Source organism: Candida jiufengensis, assembly GCF_024610255.1.
Source record: "Candida jiufengensis strain CBS 10846 chromosome Unknown scaffold7, whole genome shotgun sequence".
In the NCBI taxonomy this organism is placed as follows: Eukaryota; Fungi; Ascomycota; class Pichiomycetes; order Serinales; family Debaryomycetaceae; genus Lodderomyces; species Lodderomyces jiufengensis.
Genome location: NW_026261556.1, coordinates 755,871 through 768,697, shown reverse-complemented (window position 1 = coordinate 768,697; position 12,827 = coordinate 755,871). Strand labels below are relative to the sequence as shown.

The 12,827-nt window shown below is 26.3% G+C and overlaps 5 protein-coding genes across 5 annotated transcripts; 2 read left to right on the top strand and 3 right to left on the bottom strand. All coding sequences in view use genetic code 12, as the record gives it.

Annotated features, from left to right (window-relative positions):
* Window positions 1-230: 230 nt before the first annotated feature.
* Window positions 231-818, top strand: HAM1 (nucleoside triphosphate pyrophosphohydrolase; the record flags this gene model as incomplete). Its single annotated transcript, XM_051766917.1, has 1 exon — window positions 231-818. The coding sequence occupies one exon, from the start codon at window positions 231-233 to the stop codon at window positions 816-818; it is 588 nt and encodes a 195-aa protein (XP_051622163.1).
* Window positions 819-889: 71 nt separating this feature from the next.
* Window positions 890-3,613, bottom strand: KGF54_000948 (uncharacterized protein; the record flags this gene model as incomplete). Its single annotated transcript, XM_051766916.1, has 1 exon — window positions 890-3,613. One exon carries the CDS (start codon window positions 3,611-3,613, stop codon window positions 890-892), a length of 2,724 nt encoding a protein of 907 aa, XP_051622162.1.
* A 3,871-nt stretch (window positions 3,614-7,484) lies between these two features.
* On the top strand, window positions 7,485-7,772 carry PGA56 (Pga56p; the record flags this gene model as incomplete). Its single annotated transcript, XM_051766915.1, has 1 exon — window positions 7,485-7,772. The coding sequence occupies one exon, from the start codon at window positions 7,485-7,487 to the stop codon at window positions 7,770-7,772; it is 288 nt and encodes a 95-aa protein (XP_051622161.1).
* A 1,617-nt stretch (window positions 7,773-9,389) lies between these two features.
* On the bottom strand, window positions 9,390-9,956 carry KGF54_000946 (rRNA-processing protein; the record flags this gene model as incomplete). Its single annotated transcript, XM_051766914.1, has 1 exon — window positions 9,390-9,956. The coding sequence occupies one exon, from the start codon at window positions 9,954-9,956 to the stop codon at window positions 9,390-9,392; it is 567 nt and encodes a 188-aa protein (XP_051622160.1).
* A 315-nt stretch (window positions 9,957-10,271) lies between these two features.
* KGF54_000945 (uncharacterized protein) lies at window positions 10,272-11,903 on the bottom strand (the record flags this gene model as incomplete). Its single annotated transcript, XM_051766913.1, has 1 exon — window positions 10,272-11,903. The coding sequence occupies one exon, from the start codon at window positions 11,901-11,903 to the stop codon at window positions 10,272-10,274; it is 1,632 nt and encodes a 543-aa protein (XP_051622159.1).
* Between the last annotated feature and the right edge of the window lie 924 nt (window positions 11,904-12,827).

Genomic DNA, 12,827 nt, shown 5'->3' with positions numbered 1-12,827 from the left:
AAACAACAGGTCTTCATTTAGCTGTACATAAAATTAATATAAATTATAGTCATATTGCGTCATTTTGTCAATTAAAACTACATTCTAGTTGATCTCTTTATTTCTCTGACATCTCTGACGAAGTTAATTCAAAGAGTCTTAATCTACGATTCAAAAATCTAAAACAAATTTGCGAAAAAAAAAACTATTACTAATTTTGCAACTTCTTTAGACTAAACCAACCAACAAAAATGTCATCATTAGAAACAATTACATTTGTAACAGGTAACGAAAACAAACTAAAAGAAGTAATAGCAATATTATCAACCTCACCACAAAATGAAAACAAGATAGGTAAATTTACAATCACAAATAAATCACTACATCTTGATGAAATTCAAGGAACTATAGAAGAAGTAACAAGACATAAAGCTTTATCAGCTGCAAAAGAAATAGGTGGTCCAGTATTAGTAGAAGATACGTGTTTAGGATTTACTGCTTATAACGATTTACCGGGCCCGTATATCAAATGGTTCGTTAAATCAATTGGATTAGTAGGATTAGTTAAAATGTTACAAGGTTTTGAAGATAAAAGTGCTAATGCTATATGTACTTTTGGATATTGTGAAGGTCCAGGAAAAGAAGTAAAGATTTTCCAAGGTAGAACAGAAGGTGAAATTGTACCTAGTAGAGGACCAACTAATTTTGGTTGGGATTCTGTTTTTCAACCAAAAGGATTTTCAGAGACGTATGCTGAAATGGATAAAAAAATTAAAAACACTATAAGTCATAGATTTAGAGCTTTAGATAAAGTAAGAGATTATTTATTGAGTCAATAAAGAAGAGACAAGATGATGTTTATAGAGTATTTTGATGTCAAATAATAAATTATTTATAGTATATTTGTCGTCTATATACTTAATTTAGATTCAAGTTCATTAAAACTTTGTTCATCATCACCATCATTCGAACTATACTCTTGTAAACTGTCACCGCCACCACAAGAAGAAGCATTATTAGATATATCCAACTCAACAATCTTTGGAATTATTCGATTTTCATTATTTGAAAACTTACTTTGTTCATTTTCTAAAATTTGATAAATTGAACCATTTAAATTTTGTTTTTGATAAACTTTATAAAATGAATGATTTTTAATTTGTTTTAAATTTTGTAAATTTTGATATTTTTGATAATGACTTTTATGTTTTTGTTGATTTATTGTTGTCTTTACAAGATTTTGTTGTGAACCATTCATAAATGTCATTTGTTTTATAACTTCATCTTTTTGTTCATTTTGTATGTAGTATATTGCACCTGATAAATCTTCACCTTTAATCTTGTTAGTTCCTGATATGATGAATAATTCCTCTTTTTCTTCTTTGGATTCTTTAGATTCTACATGCATTGATCCATTCAATTTGAGTTCATTCTTATGATCAGTACCATTTGGTATCAAGTTCGGCAGCAGTCGACTTTTTTGAACAACATTAATCTTCAGTGATTGTTTATTTTCATGCGAATAAAAAGTAGGTTGTAAAATTTGTGAACTAGAAGATTTTTGATTTTTGGATGAATCTGACGGTTGTTGTTTAACATTACTTAATTTTAAAGTTGATTTGGTATTGTTTGAATCTTGATCTTGAGAATCATTTGATGTTACATCATTTGAGTGTAACGTTACTGGTGAAAGTATTGATGATACTACATTTTGATTAGAAACTTCATTTGTTTGTTTAGTTGTGTTGCTGTGACTGGTATGCAATTTGATCTTCTTCAATTTGTTGTTGTAATAATGGAATTTATCTTTAACATTATTGAACCATCTATGATCATCATTTTGAAAATTTGAAGAGCTAGTAGAATGTTCAGATCCATGTGAATTTAATTGACCATCAACTGCAGTTTCAACTTGCTGAGATTCTTGTATGAGTCCATCTTCTACTATTGCTTCTTCTTGTGCTTCTTGAATCAATTTTGATTTATCTTCATCAGTATCAAAAGTTAAATGATTAAGCAAATAATCGATATCATAAGATTCAAACTCTTCAACGTTACTGCTTTCATTATCCTTTATTGATGCATGTGAACTAAAACTTGCCTTAATTGAATCATCATGAATCATACAACTCAGAATCTTCTTACTTTCAACTTGTCGATGTTGATATATTGAATTACCAGAAACTGAACCTGCATCATCTTCAATGGTGTTTTTATTCAACTTTGGTCTATCTTTGCCTCTATTTAGTTGCTCATTCTCTCTATATGCATGTGTTGAACTATAACTATTTTGTCTTAAGAAACTTGCTTGATAAGATGCGATATCTGGTATAATATTAACCTTATAATTATCTAAATTATTGCTTTGTTTTATGGATGATGATCTTCTTCTTTGTGAAACTTGTGAATTTAAAGTCTTTTGAGTAGTTGTTCTTTGAAAAGATGTTGCTGTAGTAGTTGTTCTCGTTCTAGTTGTGCTAGTTTTATTATTCGAGACTGGGTTGGTTGGTGTATTTAGTGGAATTAAAGGAGATCCTGGAGTTCCTATTGCAGTTGTAGTTGTTTCAAAAACTGATGTTGATGATAGTGCAGTTGTTAAATTTGTAAAGCCTATATTATTTTGATGTGCAGTTGTGGTTGTTGTTGTTGTTGTGGTTGTTGTTGCAACAGTGGCTGTAGTTGTTATTGATACTAAAGAACTATTATCATGTAAATCATATTCGTCAATTCCTTTTTCTTCCTCTTCATCTTCTTCAGTAAAATGAAATTGACTTGCTTTAAATTTTAAACCTTCATTTCGTTTTCTTCTTCTTCTTCTCTTGGTATGCGGCAAATATTGATTTTTATTAGTTGAATTCTTATGAACCCTACTACTTTTCTCATTACTATCTGATCCGCTACTACTTTGATGATTCTTACCTCTTTTATAATTTAATAAAGTACCTCTTGTTGAAAATCTAAATTTATCAACTTTTATAGCAGAATAAAAATCATCCTCTTCTTCTTCAACATCTAATTCTAATTTATTTTGAAAAAGTTTAAAATCATAATCATCAGATTCTTCTTGTATGGTTTGACTATTTAGCTTCTTTTTTAAATTGGCATTTGTTGATGATCTATTATTTTGATTATTTAAAAAATCATCAAATGAATTATTTATGATATTTCTTTTAATACATTGTGCGTCATTTTTAACACAATTATTATTCAAATGAGAATTATATTTATTCCCACCATGATGATTATTTAAAAAATTTGGTTTTGGTGGAGGTGGTGGTTTTTGATTTATTTCTGGATTATTTCGATAATTTATAACTTCTTTAATTGAACTAATTTCTGATTTAACACTTGGTGGTTCTTCGACTGAACTTGGCTTTATTGATGATATTGTAATATCTTGATTTTTGTTAAATTCTCCATGAGATTTTGATGATAATGAACTATAAGATAAAGACGGTATTTCTTCTATATCATTTTGATGGTTATAATTATTCAAACTTTTTGAACTTGAATTATCAGTATATGGATTATAATTTGGATTAGATTTATTTATTGGTTTATTATTATCGTTATTAAGCTGAGGTTGAATTAATTTATCTAAAAACTTTTTGACTTTGACTTTAGCTTTAGTCATCCTATCAAAACAATAAGATTATAACTAAGCTATAATTGATAAATGCCAAACTTAATAATTTAAAAAATGAATTGAAAATTAATGAACAATTCAATCAAAGTTTACAAGAGATTTCAATTAATTCAATTTTCTACATTATTCTTTTAAGTTTAAATTAATTTACTTTAAAATTATGATGATGTGGTTTCTTATTCTTGTTTAAAATTGTTTAATTGTATAATTAGTGTGTACTTACTCTGATTTTTGATATGCATATGTTTGTAGTTTCCTTAAGTTTGGTTGTAAAAAAATAAGGGAGAAATCAAATCTCAGATTTGGTTGCAAAAAGAAGTTATGTGATCGAAAAAAATTGCAACACTTATAAATAATATAGAACTAGAACTAGTCGAAATTACAAATTTGAATAGGTGTTCGAACTTTTTAATATCACCCTAATATCATCGATCTTGCATGATAGTGGTACTTGCAACCAACAATTATGGCAAATGATTAGTAAATTAATTTACAATCAAGGTCCAATTTGAAAAAATATGAGTCTTTAGCTTATTGTTACAGTTGATTAATTGTTTTATTTCAAAGTCTGGGGAACAATATTAATTACTCACAGACTAACAAAGAGTAAAAGAGTATTGTAATTAGAAATGTTTATACTTTATACCTGCATTTAAAGAAAATCATAAGTTATCTAATCAAACATTGAAATTTCAGATGATCGCGGTATTAACAATAAATTTTGCAGATCATAGATCCTCGAGCGTACTACGTAATAGATTTGATATTTATTAGATCAATAAACTTAAAAAACAATTTTAAATGGTGGAAACTGAAACATACATTATCATCAAAAAATTTAACTCGATCTAGTAGGACGTACACGTCTAAAATATTAATATAATACGCAAATCCATCGACCCCTTTGACGCGTTTAATTAAATGTAAATTTTTTATTGTAAAATTTCATAATTTGATTAAATGCTGAAGTACAAAGCAAGTAGTACAAAAAAATTCTAAAAATAGAAATTTCAACCGCCTTGTGTTAAGTTTGGTTTGTGTGTCTTTTGAGGTGTCGTCAAATATGTTTAGTTAACTAATTGTCGTTTTAGTAAAAAAAGTTTCGCTTACGAACGAATCTACTACGATTGCGCTTTGAGATCGCCTTAATCAACAGACTAGCCTCCGTTATAAAACTGTGGTGTTTAGTCTAATAAATCGTGAGTTTAATGTTACAAAGTTGTAAAAGATTTAAGGTTTACCAAATTTGCAACCTATGGAAAATTAGTATAATCAAGTAAGGTAATCTATATCGCTCTTTCTTCGTCACACTTCGTCACACTATAACTTTCATTTGACTTGCGTCTAGAATACTACAAGAAAAAAGTTAAGCTTTTTAAAAATTACAAAATTGGCTTATATTTAAAAACTAAAGCCGTACGATAAAGATGAAAATAGAACGAAATAACCTTTTTTCAGTCGATTTTCAATTAATAGAAAAAAATACTTCAAAACGACATTAATGAATTTATATCAAATCATATTAATTTTTTACACCCCTAAATTACTAAATTTGATAAATTTGAAAATAACACACACAGCCCAGAAATTTAAAAGTAGATTGAATTAAAGTCTTTATCAAAATTAAATTTAATTGGAAATAAATTTATTTTTAGTTACTTTTATAAATTTAGTCTAATATTATTACTCTTGAAATATATTACTATGAATGATTTTTAAAATATGAAGAAACGTGTGGGCAAATTTTATATACCACTTTTGTTGGTCTACAAAACCATTCATTATGGCTTTTAATTTTTATTAAAATATTAAGCCATTTTAATTTGGAGAATTAAAATTGCCTTAATTGAATTTGATAAAGGTAGTGTGATCAATTTAGTGTGAATGTTTTCGTAATACAGTTGAATGATTCTCTTATCATATTTTATTTTCTTCATAACTTCGTATGTCTCACCTTATCTTTAGAAGTAATATATCTTACAAATATTAAATATGTAATTAATAATTATTATATATGCAATTAATTTAACACATAATTATAATATTTATTGTAAAATTTCAATTTTTATGACACACATATTGAAAAATATATAATACGTCACGTTATATACAGTCTTTTATAATAACATTATACTGGCAAAAATAAATATGCGGTACTCTTAGTAGGGGGTGTAAATAAATTATTCTATATTATCAGTGGGGAAGAACAATCAATTAAATAAAATTAATAATTAAATAACGTTAATTGATAATCAGAATTTTGAATCATGTCTATCAAGTTAATTAAATAATAGAGTTCAAATCAAACGTATTGATGATGGAAAGTAAATGTTAATAATAGAAAAATTATAATTATAATATTTTTATTTTCTGCAACATCATCATCTCTTCTATTATTTCTAAATAATATTTTTGGTGCCTTAAAAAACTTTATTTTATTAAAATCTAGGGTTAGCAAAAACTTAAACTTTAAAGATTGCTACTGTTTTAAAAAATCCCAATAAGTTAATGAAACTATCGAAATAAGACGAACGATGGTAATTACACAATTATGTGTAGCAAAGAAGAATTTTAAGTATATGAGTAGCTGAAATTGTTCCCCCATCAGATTGTAAAGATATTATAAAATTTTGTAGTACAAATACATAATATAAGAAAAAAAAAAAATTGTCTTTTTAATTTATCCGAAATAATAATTTTTTTTCTTCTATAATTTTTGGTTGCAAAATTAATTTATAACGAATGTAAAAATAAAAATCATTTTAATGCAACAAGCAAATATTAAAATCAAAATACAAGTGAGTTATTAAAGAATGTAGCAAACTATTAAAATTTGGTTTTTATTAGATGTAATTTGTGGATAAGTCGTAGTAAAATCTCGTGTCACAATTTTCTGTAGTTAATTTAAATCTCCTATTTAATTGTTTGAACGTAGATGTAAAATAACATGAAATATGCAGTATGAAAATCTTCTTATAATATGAGGGCAATTTATCGTGTAATAATTGATAATAATTTAATGAAAAGAAAATCATATGAATTTTTCCATTGCAGTGGAACACATGGGCCACATCACGTAATTAAAGCTCTCGACTAATTTAATCAGTAATAGGACAAATAAATACAACTAGTTTTGAGACATAGCCCAAAGGCGACTTCAATATTTTCCCCCAAAATTGTAACTACTCTTACCAATAATTTAAAAATCTAAAAAAAGAACTAGAGGTGTTTCAGGGTATGGCGGTATGAATTAAATCTTGAATTAAAAAAAATGGTGTGTAATAAATTAACTTCATTAGGAAAATATATCTTGAAATTGTTGAATGAATGAAAAAAGAGAAGTCTAAGCCTTTCTTTTATTCGAATTTTTACACATTTTTTTTTTTTTTTAATTTTCGTGTTTCTTTTTGTTTAATTAAATTTTAATTTTTTAATTTTTCCATTTAATTCTACAAAATGTCTTAATTTTTATTTTTAAATTTGTATGAGTAATATTATGTAAAACATCTGTAAATACATAGTTAATTAATTATAAAAATTATCAGGTGAAAAATGTGTAATTACTTAAATTTAAATTTTATTTTATTTCACGTTTTAAAAATAAATTTTGTGTCATAATAAAAGTCTAAATTTCTTTTTTAGGTTTAATAATTAAATTTTAATTTTTAATTTTTATTTTTTTATCTTTGCGGAAATATTTCTATGAATTTCAATTCTAATAAATTTTCGTAATATAAAAATAGATTAAATTCCATTAATTTCATGATTTTTTTAGATTTAATTTTCTTCTTTTTCATAATTCATTATCTTTCGTTAAAAGAATTTCAACTAATTAACTAATAATATACATATATCAATAATGCAATTCTCATCAGTCATTGCTTCATTAGCCTTAGTTGGATCAATCCAAGCTAAATTCCACAACACTACCGGTGGTGCTGGTGTCACTAACTCAACTGGTGGTGCCGCTGCCGGTGGTAAAAACTCAACCGGTGCTGCTGGTGGTGCTTCAAATGGTACTGCTGCTGGTGCAGGTGGTAAAAACTCAACTGGTGGTGCTGGTTCAGCCAATGCCGGTGTTGTTGCTAACACTAATATCTATGGTGGTGCTGCTATTGTTGCTGCTGCTGTTGCTTTATTATATTAAGTGTAATTTTTTAAGAATATCAATTATTTAATTAATAAAATTTACAAAATTCATGTAATACAAAAACATTATGTTCATATTTCACACTTAATATTATAGAGATTTAAAAAGGGGAGATCGGGATTAGAATAGATATCTAGGAAGGATTTTTCCAAAACAATTTGCACTTCAATTTTTAATAATCATACTTTTTCATATATTCATTTTTTTTAATAAAAGAATTTTTAATTTATAAAGTCATTTTTTTAAATATTTTGTATTTCTAAATTTTACATGTTTTTTTACAATTTACATTATTTTTAATTTAATTGTGTTGTTTAACTAGTTTTTTGGCGTATACACCATAATGATTCATTCAAGTCATTTTGGATCTAGTTTAGTCAATTTTAAAAAGAGTTTCAAAGTTTATTACAGTTTTTAATTTTTTACAGGGTTCTACTATATACTAACAATATAATAAATTTTTTATTAAACTTTTTATACTAATAAATCGATAATAATTCACAATTTCTCATTGAAATTGACTAGCTGTAGTATCTTCCTCTTTCCTCAAATCTTGAGATTTTCTAGATCTTCGAAATATTCCTCGAGATCTCAGACTAAAACGTTTTTTCAACATGCCACAACTACTAAAGAAGAAAAAATAAAATTGCTAGTAAAGATATTACATACATCAAAAAATGTCTTAAACTTAATCTTTTTTCTACCAAGAAAAAATTATATACTTTAACCTTATAGTTTGATTTTGCCTTAGGGCTAGGTGAGGTCAAGCTCATGGAACAACTTAGTTTTCTTAGTAAGATAAAGAATTGAAAAGTCTTAGCTAAAAACTACGAATATTGTTGTTGTTAGATTATACTAAAAATAAAAAAGTTATTAGTGTTCCGATTCCGAGAATTTTATTGTAATTCTAGAATATATAAAACCTCTTCAACCAGCTTTCGTCAAAAGTTAAAAATAGAAACACGCCTAAATACTTTTCATTTCACTTCACTTCACAGTTAAATGAAACTAATCATACTTAGTTTTTTTGACGTGACTAACTTAAACACGAAATAAGTTCCAACCGTGAATGTTTATATTTTATTAAAAATTTGTAAATAATTAAACTTTTTTAAACTAACCGATTTTTCCAAGTACATAACCAATTTCATATGACCTTTGAAATTAATTTTCACGAGACTGTAGAAAGCAATCTAAGAATCTAGACTAGCTTAGATGTCACTTGTTCATATGGAAATAGGAGAGCTGTGTTTTACGGTCATTCTGGACATATAACTGAATCTCGATTTAGCGAAAGTGTACATATGACTTTTTCCAGTCTAATAAACTCTATTCTATTTAGCATTCTTCTCTTCATATGCTAGTATACATCAGGGCAAGATGCCTAAATAGGAGCTCTTCTAACCTTTACTTAAATTGTAAATAAGGTATCTCGGTTCTGCACTTCTCATAAGTTTGATTTTTGCAACCAAAAAATTATAAATGAACAATCCACCATCAACACCATTTGGAAAGAGTTTAGTTCATAGAGCTAAATTATCATATTATTCTACTCGAGATATATCTCTATCATTAAATTGTTATATGCATTGAAATTACTAAATCATCAAGATACTAAAAAACGTCAGGTAATCTTTCAACTACATAACTATGTCCACCAACACTTATCAAAGGAACACCAGGAACTTTTCTAATCCTTCTCTTCAAATCAGCATCATTAGTAGCTACTATATAACATTTGTGTTGCATAACTCTATTCACCAAACAATCATCAGCATAAGTACCAGAATGTGAACATTTTAATCTTTGAATTCTTGGATCTTTTGCGAGTTTGAGAGCTATTCTATATTTGGCACCTAATTTCTCAAGTTCTGCCATTACACAATCAGTTATTATGGGTATACATTTTGCCATTAAACAATCCATTAAACCTCTTATTATATCGATTTTTTTTTGAATAGAAAAATTGATGAAATTTGTATCTATTAGGACTTGATATGGTGGTTTTATACTTTCGTTAAATTTAAAAAATAGGGATGATGATACTTGTGGGATATTTTGTATAAGTTCTGGATCCTTTTTGGGTATGATGGCTTTTTGATTTGATGTTAGACGTGGATCTTTTTTTGATATTGTTCTTTTAACTGCTGCAAATTTTCTTGTCTTTTTGGCTTTTCCCATTGTATGTGAATATTGTTATTAGATTGTTAATTATATAATGTGGTTTGATTGAATTTGATCGAGTTGATAATTGATTAATTGATTTTGATTGTAGCTAGAGATGAGTGTGAAATTGTAACAAATTTATATACAGTACACACAAAAATATTTTGTGTTACAGATATATCGTACTTACTAACTGACACAATAAACAGAAAGAATAACATTTGGAAGTAAAATTATACATTTATTATCTTTCATATATATAAAGTAAAACAACAACACTATATCATAAATCATTCATCATAAAAGTCATTAAAATTTCTACACTCATAATTATTTTTTAAAGATCAATTGAGGTTCAAATATAGCTTTATCATCTTCTTTCCTCTTCCAACTCAAAATTCTTTTTTGTTCATAATCAATTTCAAACAATCTCATTTTTCTAACATAATTTTCATTTATAACAGTACGGCCGGAATCTCCAGTAACTGAATTATAACATAACCATATAGATTTCATTTCATCTGCTTTTTTCACTTGTTCAGATAATATACAAGCATCATTTTCATGCTCATGACCTACTGCAACAACGTTATATTTACAATTAATTATATCATCATGGAATTTCATATTTGTTTTTGTATCTAACGCATGTTTCTCGTTGTATGATCCTATGATTTTGAAAGTACCTTCTGGTCTGAATTGTGGAATTGGATGATGGAAGAATAATAACTTATAGACTGAATCTTGATGAATGTTGTTTAATCTGTACAAATAATTGATTTGTGATTCATCAATAAAATGACCTTGAGAATCCAAAACTGTTATTGAAGATACTTGATTTGGATATTTTTCATTTATTACTTGGTAATTGTAATTAGTTAGTCCATGAATTAAATTTGGTTCAGTTATTGGAGTGTTGAGACAATTTGGTAATGTTGATAAAAACTTGATGATTAATTTTTTAGTTTCGGTTGATAAGTTTTCGTCTCCGAATGTATATAAGAACTTTATTTGTGAATTCAATATCGGCTGTAATGATTTTAATAATATTGATTTATAGTCAATCATTCTTTTTACATCTATTAAATCTCCAGTTATCACAATTAAATCTGGATTTTCTTTACTTATTACTTTTTCAACAAATTTTGTAGTTCTCAAATCTGATTTACAATTGTTCTTTTGACGATCTTCTGAATTAGTGTTATCTTTGTTATTTGAACATCTACCTAAATCTTGACCAAAGTGTAAATCTGATAATTGCAAAACTTTGTACTTTTCTTTATCCGTGTTTATAGTGTTGTCATTTTTAACTTGATCAATTTGTTTCATTATTTTCACTGATGCTTTAATTTCATTCTTGGTGACTCTCTCAAAAGAAATAATCGGATTTATCGAATTATCATCAGATAAATGTAAAGCTTCGTGATTCGGCCTTGAATCTATAAAATCATTACTACCAAATAAAATATCCATTGATCTTATAATTGATACATCATCAGGTAAAGGTTTTCCAGCATTTGTAACTAAAACTTTTTTATAAATTGTAAAATCATCTAATGTAACTTCCTTATATCCATCTTTTTTAATTAATGATAAATTTTCTAAATATTGTGAGCTTCCATCAATTTTGGCAAATTTCACACCTAAATAATAATCAAACTTATAAAAATCTTTATTACTTTTTGGATAATGGTAATTGAGTGGTGGTCTTAATAAAATAAATTCATTTGGAATATTTTCATCACATTTTTGTGAAAATTTTCTACACTTGAAGATTTCTAAATCTGATATGATTTGTTTTTCGCCATTCAAAAATTCATATAGATGCATTTGATCCACTAATAAAGCATCTTGTGATATGATATTTGGTTTTATTTGTTGTAATATAATATAAAAGAATAATATTAGGAATGATAATGTTATGGTAACTAGTAATTTTAAGTAATGTCGATTGATCATCATTAAGTATTGAAAATTATTTGAATTCTATTACAATCTAAGATATATGTAGTATTAGAAAAATAATTGATGAATAATTTTTTATATAAATTCCATAACTTTATTATGAGATTGGATCGTTGATAGTTTGATTTGAAGATTGGTTGATAAGTAAAAAGAAATTAAATTCAAGTGAAATTAGCTAATAAAATGAATCAAGATTTGAAAAGGAAGAAATTAAGTTCAGTTAAATATATAGATTCATACATGATAAGATTTCAATTTAAATGAATTTATCACCAAAGTTTAAAAATAGATTGTAAATCTTTTTAATAAGAGAAATAAAACCAGAAGAATTATATTATTAAGGATTATTCGTAAATTTTAATAATTATTATAAATTAAGGATTGTTCTTATTTTACTTAAAAAACGATGTTTTATTGTGATTTAGTATTTAATAATGTACCAATTCTTAAAGTTCAAATAAGTTGGAGCGTTGTTCTCAATGCTTTAACTGACTAATTATTTTCCTTGGATTTGACTATGAATGAAGATCAAAACAGAAAGGTAGGGGTTGGGAATCTTCAAGCTCTTATGTGAAATTCCTTGAAGATCCAATCACTAATTTCAATATTCGATTTAATAGACCAAATAATAAGCCTATTTGACAATACAATACAATTAATGTACGTTATCTTTTTTTAAAAAATTGAATTCAGAAATTCAAATGGGACAAAAAAACGCCTTGGAATTCCTCATCCTTTTTAAAAGAGACTAAATTTAATCAGATCGACAAAAGAGCATCAAATCTGTTTTAAATGGTTCGACAATCCCAATCTAAATCATTAAACGTGAATAATATATCAAAGTTCAAGATTTGATTCGATAAGAACCAGGATCCATGATAATTTAGATATGAAATGATTTAGACGTTGAGTAAAATTTTA